The 20,000-nt window shown below is 38.2% G+C and overlaps 4 protein-coding genes and 1 pseudogene across 5 annotated transcripts in view; 3 read left to right on the top strand and 2 right to left on the bottom strand.

Moving 5' to 3' along the window:
* Window positions 1-9,036, bottom strand: part of LOC145500273 (uncharacterized) — a 14,980-nt gene extending 5,944 nt beyond the window's left edge. Inside the window, exon 1 of the mRNA XM_081479772.1 lies at window positions 9,000-9,036. The gene's annotated coding sequence lies outside the window, so the exon portion shown is untranslated. The remainder of the gene's footprint in view (window positions 1-8,999) is intronic.
* Window positions 1-20,000, top strand: part of LOC145501536 (uncharacterized) — a 121,204-nt pseudogene that overhangs the window by 68,395 nt on the left and 32,809 nt on the right. The window lies entirely within an intron of this gene.
* LOC145500449 (uncharacterized) lies at window positions 485-3,338 on the top strand. Its single transcript, XM_081479964.1, has 4 exons — window positions 485-554; window positions 999-2,437; window positions 2,727-2,839; window positions 2,976-3,338. The coding sequence occupies exons 2-4, from the start codon at window positions 1,046-1,048 to the stop codon at window positions 3,235-3,237; spliced, it is 1,767 nt and encodes a 588-aa protein (XP_081336090.1). The 5' UTR covers window positions 485-554; window positions 999-1,045; the 3' UTR covers window positions 3,238-3,338.
* Window positions 14,013-16,305, top strand: LOC145501533 (uncharacterized). Its single transcript, XM_081480992.1, has 2 exons — window positions 14,013-14,066; window positions 15,013-16,305. Exons 1-2 carry the CDS (start codon window positions 14,013-14,015, stop codon window positions 16,303-16,305), a joined length of 1,347 nt encoding a protein of 448 aa, XP_081337118.1.
* Window positions 19,515-20,000, bottom strand: part of LOC145501532 (uncharacterized) — a 4,815-nt gene continuing 4,329 nt past the window's right edge. The window contains exon 1 of the mRNA XM_081480990.1: window positions 19,515-20,000. This exon is cut by the window's right edge and continues 4,329 nt beyond it. Within this exon, the coding sequence (XP_081337116.1) occupies window positions 19,515-20,000 (486 nt within the window).

Below are 20,000 nucleotides of genomic sequence, written 5' to 3'. Positions count from 1 at the left end.
TCTCCCCACGATGACTCTGACTACGAACCACCGCTAAAGGAACTTCGTGAGGAAAGCAATAGGGAATAGTGAGACTTCTACTTGTATCTTGATTTGTAGCTTACAACAAACCGTCTCAATTTCATAACTTTTTTCATTGAAGATTGATGGCTCGATTAGTTGTCTTGTCTAGCATTGAGATTTTCTCATGTTTCTATGATATGTGATCTGTGAGCAATGAATACATTCTCATTACATAAGCGTCCATAACATACGTTTATTTCACTTCCCCTTGGTGCTTCCCAGTGAAACTTTTGATTCATGTTTTGTTAACTTGTGTAGCTACAAATTTTATGTGAAAACATTAGCTAACCTTGACCGATGATTTTCCAGTGCGCTTTTGTTTACTGTAATTACAATGACTCTGCCAAAGCACTGTTACTTACAATTGCTTTTATCTTTTAGCATCCGTATCCCAGAAGGACTGTTTGTGGCCACGACGTCAAGCATTATTTCTTTTGTCTGCGAGTTCAATGCCTATTTTAAATGCCCTTCAAAGGAAGGAAGATGTAAAGGTAAATTTTACTTGTGCACACAATCAGGTGCAATAATGGTTTTGGAAATATATAGCCCTGTAAATATTTTTTTTGGTCGCTGATAAGCATTGTGCTCCATTTCAATGATTGAAAAATTATTTCACTCTCCATCAAACAATTATATCTGTACAGTTGTCTCTGCAATGGTTATATTTTTTTGCAAAAGGGGAAATGATAGTTGTATTTAATTTGGCAATTTTTAATAAAAAAGAAAAAAAAATTTTGGCATTACAGTCCTGTCACTTCATGTAGTGGACGAATTCAATTATTTCTGTTTCCAAGTTTAAAATAATCTGCTGCAAAACCAAAACAGATATATTTGTGTGACATATAAAATAAATACAGTCACAGTTATGTAGTCTTCTTGCTCTCAACTTATACGTTGTTAGTCTATAACATAACTATGGCTAAACTTTCCCTTAGGCAAACTTGTACTTGTGGCCTCTGAGAAGAAAGGTCTGGGAGGATCGATGAAATTTTTGTTCCGTTGCAATGGTTGCTGGAAAGAAGAAATAAACTACATCAGTAGTCAACTAGCTGCAGAGTCAAGGCGTCACCTGGTGTCCTTAGCCCTATCCTTGTCTTTTTTCATCAGTGGGCAGGGCTATGCCTCCTATCGGAAAACTTTAGGCAAAGGTTTAGGGTTGGGTGTAGTATCGGAAAAGCCCTTTCTAGAAGTAGTGGATCTTGCCCTACCATACATCAAGGAAATTTTAGAAGAGTTGTGTGAGGATGCAAAACTTCAGATGAAGAGCATCTCAAGTGACCAGTTGGGTAGTTGGCATCGTGCCGTAACCACCTGTGATGGTTGCTGGCAGATAAGGGGACACTTTAGTCAGAATTGTACTTTTATTATAAAAAATTATATAACGGGGGGTCTTTTGTTTTATGGGCATCTGTCAATGAGGGGTGCTGACAGAATATGCAATGAGGATTTGTGGCAAGGCACTGCCAAGGCTGCAGAAGGTCATTTGGCCCAGTTGTTATGGGCTAGGGCAAAGGAAGAGGGAATGAAGGTTGAAGTGAATTGGCAAGATGCTGATTCATCTTCAGCCAAGGGATTTAGACACTCGTATGACAATGAGCAGGAATCCAAGATCATGCTGTGTGGAGGGCATGTAGGTCGGGCCCATGGGAAAAAGCTTCAGGAGCTGCAGAAGATGACATCATTTTCTTCAGCTTTTGTTAGCCTTCACAAAGGGGATTTCCCAAATATGGCATCGCTAAAGTGCTGTTGTATTGGGAAAAAGCATGTCTTTGTTGCCACAAGGAACAAGGCAGTCTGTGGATGTATAGGCCCTGGGTTTATTCAAAGTGCTAAGCGAAACCATTACTGTGCTTTGGTTCACGCTGGGAGGGACCCTGAAAAATACAGGGAAACAATGCTTACCTTGGGTAGGTACCACTGCAGGGACATCCATCAGTGGGAAGGTGGTTCCTGTTCATTTCACCCCTTAACAAAATGTAGTTGTAAGGGTTGTAAAACTGATGGAGAGGGTTTTGTTGAGGAGCTTAAATGTTCTGGGGAGCCATATCACTCCATTCATGTTTTGAAATGTGAGTTTCATGCCCTTGCATATCAAATTGAGTGTGTAGAGAGGGCTAAGGAGGCAGAGAAAGTAATAGACCCTGGTTTGGGGAAGGGCCACTCCAACTTGCCAGAATCCACATTTAGTGTACTGACCAAGTTTAGGGCTAAGGACATCAACCTCCACCAAAAGCACTACCAGGCAGCAACCAATCTTGGACGTATTCAAGCCAGCATGACATGGTGCTACAAGAATCGAGGTCCTGAATACCACTGGATTGTGGATCTGTACTCAAGAATGGGCCTTCCAGTACTTGATGGAATCCAACAAATGGTATGTTTTAGTATAATTAAATCACGAAATTTTTGTGTCCATGTTCGTTTACTACTATAAAACTCCATCATGTTGAAATAATGTCATAGATACCAACACTGGTCCAATGATTTCATAGAGGAGTGTTTGAACAGGCTAAAGAAATGTTAGATTAGTGCATATTGTTGCCTTGACTGGAAGTACATGGTACATGTATTTGTAACAATAAGGCAACACTAGAGCCTGAGGGTACTTTTACATTCCTCGTGTTAATTAGGTTGATCATTGACTTGAAATAATATAATTGCAGTGTGAAAGTGACAACGAAGAAAGGATGAAGAGGCTAGAGAGGCAGAAAACAGAACAGGGAAAGAAGAAGCGTGTGCAACGGAAAATAAACAGGACAGAGGAACAGACACTGAGGTAAGTAGATTGCGGTCTTTTCCTGATTTCCACGCCCATGTTATACTGAAAAAGAGTCACTAGCATCAACATTATCAGCCACTTTCATAGGAAATTCTATTTGTGAAGCATGCTAATTTTTTTTTTCACTTAACAGGAAGAGGTTTGTGAAAACCTGCCAGATCAGGCATTCATACGGTGATGATGAAGATGACCTTGTCAATGAAGAAGAGGCAATCCTGATTACCCAGACTGCCATTGCTGATGGGACAGCTCAACCACCACCAGTCCTGGAGGAAGTTGCTGCACCCGAAGGAGCTGAAGTGGAAGTGGGTGGGAAATCATGCAAGTGGTGTGGAAGTAGAACCCACTTGAGGAGAAGCCACAAAGACTGTCCAGCTAATAAAAATAAAAACTAAATTTTAAGAAACCTTAGGTTGTTTACTTGGGGTCACGAAGAAATTGCGTGATTATCAATGATATTACCCTCCTGGTACCTAGTAAGGAAAGCCTCATGTAATGTGTCAAGTATGAACAGCCTTAGTGAAACTTTAGGTCATATGAATAATAATTTGCCGGGTACAAAGCACTTACAAGAACATTTTAGCATTTTCTCGCACAAATACAGCTTTGCGTTATATTTTAGTACAAAATTTGAGTTGCTAGTGGATCCTAGTACATAATAATCAGTACCACTAAAAAGAAATTGAAGAGTAGTAGATTCTATTATCTTAATTTTGAATTTTTCTATTCATTGGAAAATTTTGTAGAGCCGTTTTCATGTGACTGCAGAAAGTATTTTTGCAATTTCTTTGAACTCGAAAATGTTTAGGGCTCTTTGAATGGCTAGAAAGCCTTACATTAATCAGCTGATCAAATTAAAAATAAAGTCCAATCATGGGTTCCATTTATTACTCAATGTTGATTACTTGTATTAACTTCCTTTTTGTGAGGATGATTATATTTTTATAGGTTGCATGACAGGTTGAGTTTTACAGAGAATTAAATTTTTCAAAGAGTAGGCCAGAAAATTGGATGTGCAGGTTTTTACCTAGTGATGCTTTGAATATGTAGCTTGCCATGTAAGTCCTCAAATTTTTCATCTTCATTAACCGCGCGGCCATGGGCCGAGTGCGGTTCATGTTCTACCCTTGGTTTATTATTATTTTTTTTTGTCCGAGACCAGACGTAGATCTCCACTCGGCCAACTTTAAATTACACAATCGGTAATGTTTACTCGCCAAACCTTGTTTCTTCAGGGTCAACAGAAATCTCAGATTATAAGATCACGCCGAACCTACACGTTGCAAAAAAATCTCTTCAAAACCCTGACATCGAAGCGATATATCACTTTAGCGTTAATAGCTACCTCATATCGGCAGTATTAAAATCTATTCGTTAACAATCCAGCTTCATCATATTAAAATTTCAACGAAATCGAACAAAACCAGAACTAAATATTATTAGATTTTTTTTGTAGCCTAGCTTCATTGCGTGAATTGACAAAGGAAGCGATGGTCGCCCATAGCCACCGAAACACATTAACATAACCAGTGAACCTACGTTTCGGTCAAAAAAATCCAGGATTATTGCCTGAAAGCTGAAAATTCAAGAGGAACATCTTTTTCAAACTTTTCTCAAGTTATTTAGACGAAAAAATGACCTCGGGGACTCCAAAAGAGAACGAAACAAAAAACAGAACGAGACAGTGAGAAGAGCCGAAAATTTATTCACCGCGTGGCCTTCATTACGTTCACGTTAAAAAAACCTTACTTCTGGATAATTTCAGCCTTACAAGTCAGCAACTGGTCCCAAATTACTTTCTGTATCCTTACAAATGTCCTGACTTCCATCTCCGAAAGATTTGGCCGCAATTTTTTAGCAAATAAACATTTCGCCGACAGCAATCACCATTACGGTGGCTTGCAACTAATTCGCTAACTTTACAAAACCCTCCCGAGGGGGGGATATGACGAAAAGAGCTGAAAAATGATGACCGGAAATGTGCACTGCGTTCCGACGGTAGTGCTAAGCAAACAGTTAAATTTTAAAAGCGGGGTTATAAGATCTAACAGATCTTCTTGTTTTCCACCTTTTTCTTGGGGGTGAGGTTTAGGGTATCAAAATGAAGCATAGGTACCTACGGAAGATTTTGCATGGGTGGGTGTGATTATTCTTAGGGGCTTGGGGGTATGGTCCCCTGGGTCCCTGGAAAGTTTGAAAAATCAAGCTTTTGAGTGCTCATTACCTACATTCTCCATGTATTATATCCCCACTCCTTGGTTATGAGAATTTTTCTGGCTCATGGGAGTGCAATACATCCATCGAAAGTGTTGCCTATGGTACTGGAGCATGTGACTAGTAAACATGGCATTAAATTGAAAGAAACACCAGTGCTCCAATTTGCTCCTAAGGAATTGATGCTGTCTATATGGGTGAATGGAATTATTTGTTCATGATTTTAAACATAGTCATTTTGTTCCACATCATTTTATTACAAATAAAAGAATTTTTTTAAATTACAATCAATTCTCCTCTTGGGCTAGTCCTATGCAACCTAGGCATCTCCGGGCCATCTTGCATCCCGCAAGTCTATTAAAGTCACCCTATGAACCTAAAGGCAAGATAAAAGCAAAGAAATTACATTTTGCTCAAAAGGAACCACTAATTTAAGAAAAATTGGTGTGGATATAACAAGACAAAAAAAAAACTCACCGCTGATGTCTCGGGATTTGGGTAATCCCGCAGTGACACATTTAGGATGGTCCGGATTGCCTCTTTTAGGCAATCCGGATACACATAAGTCGGGAGGGCTTTCCCCCGAAACCGGCCTTCGCCAATTTTGTTTCCAAACTGTAGAGGAAAAAAAACCTTTTCACAAACATGTTTTGTGAACCTCGTCACACGAGGCAAAGCACCAAAATGATTGGAAAAATGAAACGGTTTTCAAGTAAACTATAGGCTACTCAGATACCCGGTCAGCAAAATAGAATGACACAAGTCAACATAAAAGTCAATATAAAACCGCGTACAAACACTACAAAATGGGGCAAGCGCAAACAACGAAGAAAAGTCTATACATTTTTACGTTTCTCAGTGTTTAGCAATTATATTTGTCCGTCGCTAGTGAAAACTTGGCTCCATCAAGACCATAAACCACACACAAAACTGCCACGTGGAAGATTGACATCATACATTACCTTCATGTACGCACCAAACAAAGGCAGAAATGGCAATAAAACAGTAAGCACGGCATCAAAGGTCCTCGTGGAGATCATAGGGCAAAAGTCACTAAGGTACTTACCCACAATATGCTGAATACTCGGCGATAAAAACGCCTTCTTGCTTGCTCCGCGGTCTCTTCCTGTCTCTGGTGAAAACTGCGAAGCAACCTCACCAGGCCAGGAGGAGTTCCCTGAAATCTGGATGACAAAAAAGCCATTGTAAATCTCTTAACAAGTACAGAAAAGCAACAAAATTCAGTACACGAAGCGATTTATTTACCCGTTCTCTCTGAAAGTACGGTCGAGCGCATTTACTGCTTCCTCGGCTGCCATCACGATCAAAGAGGGTGTCACATTTCGAATTACCAGGTTTTATTGCGTTGAGCTGTCAACAAGACCATCCTTTGGGAGACCACAGCAGGACATTTTTTCGTATTTTTACCGCGAAAACCTACATAGAAACGAAACTTCGCATGCCAATATCTCAGACGGGTTTGGTTTTTCCGACCTAAAACTTAGCATACGTTTGTGTTTTAAAATTATCTTCCAGCGGACAAAAAATTTTGGCAAAACAAAAATGTCACTTTAGCCTCCAGGAATACCTTAAAGCCCAATATGAAAATCTGGGATGACTGGCAAAGCGATATACCCATTTACCATCAACAATTTCACCAAATTTTATTAGATGCTTAATTCTCTCTTGGAGAGGAACATCACTCAATAGTGCCTGGTTAGTGGGATCCGCTCTGCCATCAGGGAACAATGAGGGAAATGCCATAGTGGCTAGAAATGGTGTCTGATATTCATTCGATGGCTCATCAGTAACAGTGGGCCACTCAATAGGCTGTTGTTCAAACAACTGATTTCTTATAGCTTCCATTTCTTGTTGTTGTTGTTGTCCAACTGGTAGGAAACTACTCATTTCGGATGAGCTATTATAAACAACATCTTCGTCAGGATTAAAAGTACATGGCCCTGAGTCAAGTTCAGCGTTTTCACCTGAGAAAACTTCAGCATCAGTATCAACAGTTAAGAGATCTGTTGGCACACCATTTTCAGGTAAAGAATTTAGAGCTTCAAAATTAATGTTTATCCCTGCATAGTGGGGATTATTCTCAATAAGCCAGAGGAGGGCATTTTGAACCTTTTCTTTTCTTACTGTTACATCTTTAAATGTGTTATTTCTACCTTTGACCTTCACAACAACGACAGCTATATCCTTGGGATATCTGGGTAAAGCAGATGCAAGTTCTTTAATATCTTGAGGTAAATTAATACAATGCCCAGAGTAACCTCTCTGTCCACCTGGTTTTATGTACACTCTCATGATAGGTAAAGCACGAGTGATCAACATTTCCTCAGTTTGAGTCAAGCCCTGAAGCTGTGGTGGGACTGGTGAAGGAATCATTGAATTTTCACTTGAAAATCTTTTGGGGCATTTTTTGTCTCTTGAACACCGTAGACAAACATAGTTGTTAGGTGATCTCTTAGTGACTTTTAATGGCCAAGCTTCTTTGCAAGTTGTGCACTGAAGAGTAGTATATTTCATAGATTCATGAAATCTAGAAATATTGAGCTTTGCCCAATCTTGCATATGTATTTCACCATTCTTACGTGCATCAAATTCTCTTAAGTACTGATTCTTATCCGTAGTATTAGTGCTAGATATACAATCAAGTTCACTGGAGCTACATGGAGCTTGGACTGTTATAGTTTGCATGTTATTAGAGTCTTTTTTCCTTTGATAACTGTCCCTTCTTTTAGCAAGTTTTGCCTGTCTTTGCTTATCAGTCTCAGATGCTTTTCTCTTTTGATAATTGTCTTTTCTTTTAGCAAGTTTTGCCTGTCTTTGCTCATCAGTGTCGGATGCTTTTCTCTTTTGATAATTGTCTTTTCTTTTAGCAAGTTTTGCCTGTGTTTGCTCATCAGTCTCAGATGCTTTTCTCTTTTGATAATTGTCTTTTCTTTTAGCAAGTTTTACCTATGTTTGCTCATCAGTCTCAGATGCTTTTCTCTTTTGATAATTGTCTTTTCTTTTAGCAAGTTTTGCCTGTGTTTGCTCATCAGTTTGAGATGCTTTTCTCTTTTGATAATTGTCTCTTATTTTAGCGAGTCTTGCTTGTCTTTGCTCATCATTTTCAAGGCTAATTTCATTATGATAGTGCATTCTGTTTGATTCTGCATGTTTAAAAAGTCTTCTTAACTCTTTATTAGAATCGTCTGACAAATTATTTCGTCTCTTAGCACTTACTGGTACTTCAGTAAGTGATTCTCCTGCTTTTCTTTTCATATGGTTTTGTTCAGATAGTTGAGCTACATCGACATTAGCATTAACATGGACAGATGCAATCTCAAATAAGCTTACATTCAGACATGCTAAAGTTTCAAGATGATTTTGAAATTCATCTAGCTCAGTAAACTTTAAAACAATAGCAGTACCATTTTCATCGGGCATTCCCAGGCAATTCCTTGCATGTGAATCAAACAGATAAAATGAATCTGATTTTTTTATAACAGCCATGACATAACCATCAAGAACTAACATTGCATTTGGACTATCTGAAAATGCATTAATCAAAACCTGCCTCAGTGAGCAAAATGGCCCGTCTCCACAAAAATGAGCGATCAATGCGCCCCTGATAAAATTTACTGTAGTTTAAACAGTACTTGACATTGGTCTGCGAGGTTGCCACCTTCGGCAACTCGTTTATTGAAAGAGTGTCAGTATCAGGTACCATTTCATTAGTTAGAGCATGTAAATACATGCGATCTCCATGAAATAAGATAGCATCGATATCTGCTTGCGTCCAAGAATCGACCGAATGTGATCGATTGAAAAGCAAAGCTGAAAGTGACATAAATGCACACTGTCGGCCTCGAGAATGCTCACTGAAAGCTTCATGACCTTGATGAATACTTCCTCGAATAGAAGTAATCATAACAGATTAGCAACTCACCTGTAAACAGGGTAAACCTCGATTCTAGTGTCTGTATCCCAAGGCAAGAAAAAGCAAAGCTGCAAGTGAAACAAATGCACACTGTCGGCCTCAAGAATGCTCACTGAAAGCTTCATAACCTTGATGAATGCTTCTTTGAATAGAATTCATCAAAAGAGATCGAAAAAAATCGATCAAAGAGAACAAAAAAAATGCAAAACTCACCTTCTTGTGAAACGCGAAAGACGTCAAAACGGCTGATCGAGCACATGTGAATTTCATAGATTATAAGTGAACTGCTCATTGGCTGCCTCGTATTTCAAAGGGCATTGCTGATAGGCTAATTCACGATCCGATAGAACGAACCAACGAACCAACGAAACTTCTCAAATGCCTTCAAGAATATGAACGCTGCCTATCGGCAGCAAAAACATAGTCCAATTTGCCATAGTTAACAAAGGAAATATATTTCTTGCTGGATTTTTTTATTGTTATCTATGCATACCTGATCCTACAGGAACAAATACACCTGTTTTCTGATAAACAAAGTTGGACCCAAGTTTCCCGAGGCCCCTCTCTCCTTTCAGCCATTTTCGTTCATCACTGTGGTTGGGTAGATCCCAAGGAATCTGACACCATTGCGATCCTCTGCGCCATCCAGTGCCCAAGGATGAGCGGTGGTAGGGACAAATGGTCAACTGAGCAATGTTTTCAGGAAAGGTCAATATTGATGCTCTGGCAAGTATCAATTCTACCTCAGTTTCCACATCTGCGATTTCCCATGTGGACTTATGTCCTACTATTTCTTGATTGCAGTGTAACAAGGGAATAACTTCTGTGTTCTTCTCTCAATCTCTCTGCTCGTAGGTACACGAACCCCAAACAATACCATTGAAAGAACACTTCGCTTCCATAAAGAAACGACAAAAAAGGCTTTAGCGGTTTCGAAACTTTCCCGTGCTGGATCCAATGTTGTTTTGCTTGTCAAATGCCAATCAAGATTATTATCGTGGTAACCTGAGATGTAACCACACGAAATGCATTGTACACGTATTTCTTAGTAAGATTTTCGGCAGCATCTTTCCTTGACATCTGGGAAATAACTCGACAGTTACTCTTCATGGAAGATAATTTTGCTGACAGTCTTAGCCGATGCTACTATTTTAACTATAAAGAGTACAGTCAGCATGCCAAAAATGAAGGGTACATTAAAGTGAATAACACCAACAATATTCATAGCCTGTAATTTGTTTTAATTAGTTTTAAAAGATAAAAATTATGTATCCTTATTCCAACAGTGTGTTCAACAAAGCATTTTATGATCATCAATTTGATGTTTACAATTGCCGCGCTGTGATAATGAAGTCTACGCAATGTCAGTACCTGAAGTTATCACATGTGCGCCCACGTTTGAAAAAGGATAACCTCAACAAGGAGATTCTTAAGAACTACAGACCTGTTGCTAATATTCCATTCCTTAGCAAAGTGATCGAAAAGGTTGTCGCAACACAAATGTACAACTACCTTGAAGCTTACAATTTGATGCTAACTACGCAGTCTGCATATAGGAAACACCACTCTACAGAAACGACCTTGCTACATGTGACAAACAACATTCTTAGAATAATTGACTGTCGCCAAGATGTTCCATTAGTCTTACTCAATTTATCAGCGGCCTTTGATACTATTGATCATATGATCTTGGTGGAAAGACTTGAGTCTTATTTTGGTTTCTCAAAATTGACACTATGCTGGTTCAGATCTTACCTTGAAAACGGTTGGCAATCAATAATCATTGGAGATCAAGTGTCCACTCCTTGTGCTCTGCGTTATGGTGTCCCCCAAGGGTCTACACTTGGACCATTACTTTTCATCCTGTATATCGCCCCTCTTCAAGATGTAATTGCTCACCATAATTTGAATTCTTTGTTTTATGCATATGACACTAACTATATATAGCTATCGATCCTGCAAATCAGGTCGTCTCTGACTGCCCTCTGAAGTTGTATAGAGGATGTAATGCGATGGAACATGCAAAACAGGCTAAGAAGTAATGCTGAAGAGACGGAGGTTATACTATTTACATCCCGGTTCACCAAGACACCTAACATCAAGAAGCTCTCTTTTGGCAATACCGTCATTGAACTAACTGAGAGAGTTCGTGATCTTGGTGTTAATTTAGATAAAAACTTATCATTGACATACCACATAAATGAGACGTGTGAGAAAGCAACTAACGCCATTAGGTCCATGGGCCGCATTTGCAAATACCTCACCAAGGAAAATCTCAAACTGTTAGTTAATGCACTTGTAATATCCCGTCTGGACTACTGTAATAGTATCCTTTATGGTCTCCCAAAACAGGAACTGGATAAACTTCAAAGAGTTCAAAACACTGCTGCATGCCTTATCACTGGAACCAAGCAATACGACCACATTAAACCTGCCCTTCGAGAATTACACTGGCTACCTGTTGAATCACGGATTATATTCAAACTTCTGCTCATCACTTTTAAGATTATCCATGGACTTTGTCCAGCCTACTTGTCGTCCCTCCTACAACAATACTACCCGCGACAAAGCTTACACTCATCCTCTAAACTTCTTTTCACTGTCCCTACTGTGAACTCTGTGACATACGGTGAACATGCCTTTTCTTTCTCTGCACCTATATTATGGAACAGTCTACCGGATCCTGTTAAAAATACAACATCTCTTTCGTCTTTTAAATCTGCCCTCAAAACATTCTTGTTTCGGAAATCCTACTTCTGATTTATTTTATTTTATAAGAAACTGTATTTGAATTAATTATTTCATTTATTTTATTTATTACTGTTATTAGAAATATTTTATAAGATTTAACTAATTTATTTTTTATAGTAATGTAAGAGCATTGAGTTTTTTTAAATGCACCCAAAAAACTTTATTATTATTATTAAATGTAGAAAGATTCATTTATTCCTTGACTGGGAGTACTTTGTAATCCAGGAATGAATTTCTCTTTTATTATTTTGTTATTAAAGAAGAATCCTGGGCTGCAGAGTTGTTGTTGACAAGTACATTCCAGCTAGTGTGCAGCAACATAAACTTGCACAAGCTAAAAATGACATTATGAGGAAATCTTCCTTTACTGACTAAAAAGGAAATGCAGTTCTAAGAAATTTGTTAGTTCAGTAATGCATAATTCCAGTAAAAAAGACTACAATTATTGTGTTATTATTGTCATTTACCAAGGCTTACTGCCACCTAAAATTTCCATGCATAAATGGTATTTGTAGCGTGACGTGACCTGGTAACCCTTCATGAGAATTCCAACAAATTATTCATCCGTTCCGCTAAGCAATGCTTTTAGGATGTCCTGGAAACCTCTAGAGTACATTTGGCTGCTATATGACCTGGTTTATCGCCATTTCGAATTATTTTTACACTATGTAACTTTCTAGGCCTCTCACCAGTAAATGTGCGCCAGCACTCTTTTGAGACAGCCGGTACACAGCTGCGTGATAGGGGGATGTTGTTGCTTCGAATTGATTGATACAAAAGTCAACCTTGACCTTCTGATGTTTTTCTTAAAGAACCTTTGTCATTTTTAACAGCATTTCTGTTGCAATATGTATATATTTTCAAGAGATTGTTACTGTTCAAAATCCGGTGACAATGAAACTTGACACCAACATAATGTTTTGTGACACCAAAGAAATATGCTTGCGACATCAAAGTACATAAACAGCGTTATGTCTACATTTGTGTAATCAAAAGTGCTCAAGCGCATCATTAAGAAGTTTACAGTAAATAATTCTCAAAAACAGCTCTCCTTCATTTCAACTGAGTTGATATTAGGCTTGTTCAATCCAAACCAATTGGGTAAGATTTTTAACAGCCGTAAATCGTGATCTTTAGCTTAGATCTTAGATCTTGCGTCTGAGAAAGAGCTCATTTTAGCTCGTACTGGTTTAATTGGTCATTCTGACGGCCGCGATTTCACAATATGCCCCAAACATCATGCAGAACTTGGGGTGAGATTCAGACCTTTGATAAAATGCCGGCATCCTCTTCACAGCAACTGGAGGCGCAAGGTTGAGAGGGGAATAAATCTGAAAATGGCAAAAGAAATCAAAGCAAAGTGGAACACTGTTGTTCCATTTTGTGCAGGTAATTTTAGATTGTATTTTTGTACTGATTAAAGTAGTCTGATTGTAAACTAACCTTGAAATAAACATGTTTGGAGGAACAATCTACTTATTAGGCGGTTATCTAAAATCAATTTTCCCAAGAAGTTGGGTATGCAAATGAAGTTTACTTAAAAAGATAAATCCTATCACTTACTAGGTATATGCAGATACTGTTGAGGCACCCATACAGATAATATGGAAGAGGGTGAGCCACCCTCTGAGATCCTCACCAAGACACAGGGATCCCGTAGTCCCTTTGAAATTTCAGCTATGCAAGAGGGGGAGTCTATGGATTACACTCTAGTGATAGATATACAGGGCAGGGAACAACAGCCATTGCAAACAATTGAGATGTTCTAAGTGAGATGTTATCCTGTCAAGAAGAAGGATGCATCAAGATGTTCAAGTCATTCACCACCCTCCAAAAGCACCTGGACATCGGGAAACACATGGTGAAGCTAGCAAAGGAGTCCGTGTACGACAAGATCAAACGGAAATGGACGGACATGTGTCATTCTGTAGGTGGTGGCTATGTTCGTGGTCAGACATCAGCCAGTAGTTCTGACGACCAATCCCCCGCCCCAGCTGGCCAAGTGGAACACGGATGGGCTCTTCAGAGAACATGGAAATCAGTGGCCTTTTTGGAAAAACCGAAGAGCTATCTGTTAGATATGTTCTGGATGAGAGAAGAAACTGGTAAGAAGGCAACCGCTTCCGATGTGGCCTTTAGAATGAAGTCTTTAAGAGACAGAAAATGTTCACCAAGATCGACTGGTTGACAGAGCAACAGATCGCTCGATACTTTAGCCGACTTTCTGCCCTGAATAAGAGTGGCCAACTACAAAGGACCAGCTCTGTAAGTATGAACGAGGACGAGGAAGCTGATGCCGATGATCTTGCTGCTGAGGCTGAAACTGTCCGAAGAAGGCAGCAGATAAGGAGAGAACTTGAACTTTAGATCATTAGTTTTGATAGGGGTGCAATTATCACCTTGTAAAGAAGTAGGAGGGAGGGTCTGGATAGGACGTTAAAAATGCCAGTTGTAAATTTAACTTTTGACAATAGACCATCGGTGCCATCTATCAGTTGATTTTAATTTAGCTTAATTTTGTTTTGTTGGAACTGATTTAGGTGAAAAGTCACAAGAGATAAGAACACAATACTAGTATGTAAAAATAATAACTTCTTAAATAATTAATATTAATTAAAAATGCAGAATTATTAGCCAAATAGGATTGAAAAAGATTAGAACAAAAGAGTTTCACAAACTTAGCCCCGTTCACTAGGGTTAGTCACTCAGTAATCTAACTAGGCCCCAATCAATAATGTTGTTTGGGTTTTAACACACGTTTTAATCTCTTCTCTTAGCTTTCACTGTTACAACGGGCGTGTAATAGCTACTCTGAATGCACAAAATAAATGTTTCTCTTTATACTGTTTCATTAGACAGTGTGATTGGTCGTTGCTAGGTGATAATCAGAATCAAAGGAGACGATGAATAAGTCGTGGATAGATTACGTTTGAATGGGTTTTGAAAATAATTAAATTTCTTTTGAAGTCAGTTTGTCGTGCATCTGTCCTGTTATTGATCATGAATTAGATCAGATTAGGTTCCTTCTGTCAACAACAGGCTATGCAGTTTATTGGCTTTAATAAGCAATATTTTAAAGCAATTACGCGGCTTTGCTGCTCTCAGAGCGCTCAAATTGCTTAAAAAGCGTCAGGTAGGCAGGCTACGTGAAGAAGAACTGTTTTTTTTTGCGCAGTGGACCACACTAAATTATTTTCATACGAGATCTTGGGGAGGAGAATGGGGAGGGGTAAGGGGGACGTGGTTTGTATTATTTTTGTTAACCAATCAGGACAGTTTAGCAAAGGAGCGTGTTGTCGTTTTCAAATTTCGCAAATATGGCTTCGAGAGTTTCTTCGTCGAGAAGGAAGAATATGGAGGGGAAGAATACTCGAAGAAGGGTGCTCAGCATGGTAAGAAGGATGCAGAGGTTACAAATATAGATGTTCAAATGTCTGTTCCTAGCACTGGGCCTTCCAAGAACGATGTTGAACAGTGCACTGCCACGTGTGCTGAACCTCCCAAGTCGAAGATTGAGCCTCGCTCTACTGAACAGGAAAGTCTAATTGGCTACGTACAAAATCTTTCGCCGTTGAAGCGTAATCGTAAGAATACTTTAGATTACACTTCTATGACTTTGCAAACAGCAAGTGGCAATCGTGAGGTGTTATTGTACTCTCCACCTAAAAGGTCACTCCTCTTGGAGAGCGAGAAGAGTCGAAGACCGATCAAAGTGTCATGCTTGACTTGTACTCCCGACAGGAAGAAGTTAATCATAAACGATATGACAAAGGTTTCCTTTCCAGATAGTACGGAGTATTCCTTCCAATTTGAAGATGTGCGATTGGCTACTCCAGATCCGATGACGATTTTACAAGTTTTAAACGAAAGTGATGAGTGGAACTTGGTTACCGTGAAAGGCAAAGTTATGACCGTTAAAGACCCAGTTATCGTGGGAGAAAGGAAACTGAAACTAGCGGAGGCTGTCTTTGCAGATGCAAGTGGTAGTATTGTCTTGGATATTTGGGAAGCGATGATAGACACAATAAAAGAGGGAAACTGTTATTGTCTAAGCAATGTGCTAGTACGTATATGGTCAGGGAAAAAGAAGCTATCTACTTCATTTCGCACCACTGTTTCCTCGATCACAGATGAAACAGCGACTGTCAACATCAGTCCTGATTTAGCTGGAGGTGAACAGCAAAGTATTGTGGTTGAGTCAGTTACTAGCGATGTCGAAATTTTTTCTATCGAGAAAGTAGAGAGATTTCTTAAGTGTTTAAATTGTAAGAAGAAAATTATTCAAGTAAGTTCCAGCTCAGTAGTGCATTGTGATAGATGTGGACATACAATGAAATCATTGAGGTGTTCAATCGGGTTTTGTGCAAGAGTCCTCGTCGATACTGATGAGGGAAGGCGTATAACGTTGAAATTGTTTGAAGATGTGTTACAGAAAGTCATTGGAGATGATCTTTGTCAATTAAATGAGAGTGAAGTGGCAAAGAAACTACTTCTGTTTGACAATGTTCATGTTACGTACGATTCTTCAAGTGGAACTGTGTCTGAACTTAATACAATCAACTAATAAACTAGTTGGCAAGTAGAACTGCATGTGTTTTATTTACACTGAACCGTTGAACTAATTGGTTTACTCGACAACGTTCATGTTAAGTTTGATGTTATAAGTTGTTTTCTCACATTTTGAATAAGTTAGCTACTGGATACGTTAAGTAATGTTCATGATAAGTTGTGTTGTTCCACATATTGAAATAGGTTATTTTCTCGCGGTTTCAGTGAACATATATTGATAATGTTCATGTTAAGTTTGATTTGTTATATTTTGAAATAAATATTATATTTGATCTTTCATTGTTATTTAATACCAACTTCATTAAGTTTGTCACCTTCACAACTGCTTATTAACAACTACATGTACACATGATTGTGTACTTTATGGTAAATTCCTCCAGACAAATTGACTTCTGTGGTTAATTTTGTCCAGTTCGGTTTGAAAAACACAAGTCCACTTGTTATAAATAATGTCAATACTCAGCCCTATTTTTCTATTTTAGTGGCTATGGTTGTTGCTTTTAAATAATCGGTCTGCAGACTTTGAGTTTGTTTTCTGGTGGAGATATCAGTAGCACCATTTTGTGGTGATGTCTTCCCTAAAGAAGTTGTTGTTGAGTGGAAATGTTCATTTGCCAAATGGAATAGATGTGTCGTTGACAGCATCAAGCACATAGTTTGTACAACGTGGTCTTTTCATTGTTGGTCCACTAAAACTGACATCACATGAGTTCATAGTTGATTGCTTCGATGGGATGTGATATCTTAGTTTGGCAAGTTCTTTTGTTTGTTCCTCATTGATCTTATTGTCATCCGTTGCTGCAATGTGATGGTTATGACTGGGGCAGTATTGACTTCAAATGGTGTACACTGGTGCACCTGTAAAGATAGGGGTGTTGATTTATTGATATGAATGAATGAAATGAATAATAACAGTTAAAATGTAAAAGTCCTTTCTGAGTCTTACCTGAACGCAGATGATGGCGCCGGTGTGCTGATGGGTACCTGTAAGGGACTGGTACCACACCAGTGGTCCAGAAGGAAAATTTTTTGTAAACTAGTTCACCACTGACTGAGTAACAGGGTTGGCATGGTCAGCAAAAAGTCAGGGAAAATTATATCTTATTCAAGGTCAGGGAGAAGTCAGGAAGTTTCTAAATCCATGTTCAAAATCAGTTAAAAGTCAGGGAATTTTATCTTAAGGTTGCCGCAAATTATTTTTAGATTTTTTTGTGTAGTAAAGGCAATTTTCTTTTAAAAATTATCTGAGCTATCCTTATTTTTGTTGATTGATGGCCAGAATAGTCATCCTGCAGGGTCACTGAAAATTGCTTTACAACTGGTGAAAAGTCGGATTTTTGTTGTCTTGGTGGGTGGCAATCCTGGAGTAAGCAATACAATAATGGTAAATGAGATGCAAATAATATGTGATGTTGGTTTTACATATTTTTAAATATGGATACTTTCATCTTCATAGTGTAACAAATACTGATTTTATACTAAGCAAACAAATATTGGCTTGTGATCACTATAATAGGACTCGAGAACACCGGCAGTTAGCACATGATTTGGTATATTGGTATAGATATGGTCAATTTGTGTATGATAATCTGTAGTAAACTGACTTATCAGTTGTTTGTAGGTTCTTTGTTGTAATAAGCATTTTGTTAATGCCCTTTGTTCTGATGAAACTTCCAACAAATTAACATTGAAGTCACCTAGTATCACAGTAGGTGTATCTGCATCAGGAATTATTGTATCAAGGAGATGATTTATAGTTTCAATTAATTTTTGTTGGTTAGCTTTGCTTTTTGACCTATAGATGCCTACTATATGTAAGTTTGGAACTGGATCATTAAGTACACATACAGTTAGTTCTATATTGTTAAAGTTAGATCTGAATGGTGTAGTTACACAATCTATATTGGATTTAATATACATAGCCATTCCATAACTACTTCTGACATTACTATCTGGGTTAAAGTCATTTCTAAAAGGTTTGAAATTAGCCATTTCATAGGTTGTATTGCAATCAGAAGGGCATAAACGTGTTTCAACAAAGATATTAACCTCAGCTGCTTGAACATTGTAGTCACATGCAACATCATCAAAATGAAGATGAAGAGATCGAACATTATGAAACAGTAGTTTCATTCTAGAAGACTGGTTGTATAAAAGTGGTATAGAAGGGAGTAAACATTGCTGTCTAAGTCTGGACATTTCTTCTTGAACTTTTTGACTAACACAGATTTTTTCATTTAGGTTGATTATATGTAGTGTTGAACAATTTTTTACTCTACTTAAAGCAACATAATGCATGTGCTCTCTGGTTGATGATGGTAAATCAAGTACTGCTTCATTAAGTGTGTCACCTTGGCAACGATGGATAGTCTTAGCTGCTGCTGGCCGTAAAGGATATTGTCTACGAAGTATCTGGCATTGATGTCGCTTTGTAATCTTGAATTGTCTAGTTATCTCTAAAATTGGTGTCCAGGTTCTATCCACATTTTTGTTAAATAAATGTGCAAATTCATTGCGATGGTTTTGACCTATGCTAGCTTCTGGGAAAGATACCCAGATGATACTTGGCCTAGTGGAGTCTTTAACTCTGTAGTCTATTTTCTCTATGACACACTCGGCACCATTTGTCATACCATCAGTTACATTGACATTTGTTGTCAAGTCATATTTTGCTCCCACAGCAACTGAAACAACATTAAATAAGCCCATAGTTTTAGTGTGATCATCTGGAATTTTTTCTTTGACTTTGTTTTTTAGGTCATCAGACATATCTCCAACAACTATGTCAATACATTTAATTTGAGCTTTTTGAGTATGTGCAGTTTGATACATTGCATTGTTGTGATCATTTACTTGTGCATTTGTTGAGTATAGATGTGTTTTATTGATGGGATAATTTTTCTCACCAGGTTTAATTTTTACAATTCTTTCTTTAAGGACCTTAATATCATTTTGGTTATGTTTTCCTTCTCTAAGTCTGTTTAATAGTTCTGCAAAGTCCTTGTCATCTTTTTGCCTCATGATTTCCCTGAGTTCAAACAAGGTAAAATACTCCTTCCAAATGTTGGTTGCTAAAGCACTGTAAGAATCATTGGTATTTTCAAAGATCCATTTATCAAATACTGGTTTTAATTGGAATAAGTCTCCAACTGTTATCAAGCTCAGATTTCCAAATGGTGACTTGTTTCCCATTATTTGCTGCAGTCATAAGTTAAGAAAGTTGAACATTCCATTGCCTACCATTGAAATCTCATCAATAAATATAACTTTCAGTTTTCTTAACTGTGCTCGTATTGTATTAAGTCTATCTGTATCAAGTGTGCAGTATTGAAATCCCCTGTTGGCAGGTATTTTAAAAGCAAAGTGAAGTGTGTTTCCCTTGATGTTAAATGCTGCTTTGCCCGTGGGAGCAACTTTCAGTACTTTTGCTTCATCTGGATTTTCACCTGGGACACTATTTAAATATCTTGTGAGTGCTTCATAGAGAGCACTAGTGACAGTACTTTTACCAACTCCAGCACCTCCACTTAAGAATAATCTGAGTGGGTCATCATTAGATTTAATAGAGTGTAAAACATGGTAAAAGAATTCTTTCTGTCTTTTGTTTAGTGAGCGAACAAGCTGTTGATAATCACTATCATGTAGGCGATTTTGTATAAGTTCTTCATCATCATTATTCCTTGGTAAAAT

Source organism: Orbicella franksi, chromosome 10, assembly GCF_964199315.1.
Source record: "Orbicella franksi chromosome 10, jaOrbFran1.1, whole genome shotgun sequence".
Lineage (NCBI taxonomy): Eukaryota > Metazoa > Cnidaria > Anthozoa > Scleractinia > Merulinidae > Orbicella > Orbicella franksi.
This window is presented reverse-complemented; position numbering and strand designations above follow the sequence as displayed.

Coding starts and splice junctions, on each gene's coding strand:
- LOC145501533 (XM_081480992.1), top strand. CDS start 14,013: ATGAACGAGGACGAGGAAGCTGATGCCGATGATCTTGCTGCTGAGGCT. Junction 14,067..15,012: donor TTGCTGCTGAGGCTGAAACT/GTCCGAAGAAGG, acceptor TTAACCAATCAG/GACAGTTTAGCAAAGGAGCG.
- LOC145500449 (XM_081479964.1), top strand. CDS start 1,046: ATGAAATTTTTGTTCCGTTGCAATGGTTGCTGGAAAGAAGAAATAAAC. Junction 2,438..2,726: donor TTGATGGAATCCAACAAATG/GTATGTTTTAGT, acceptor ATATAATTGCAG/TGTGAAAGTGACAACGAAGA. Junction 2,840..2,975: donor ACAGAGGAACAGACACTGAG/GTAAGTAGATTG, acceptor TTCACTTAACAG/GAAGAGGTTTGTGAAAACCT.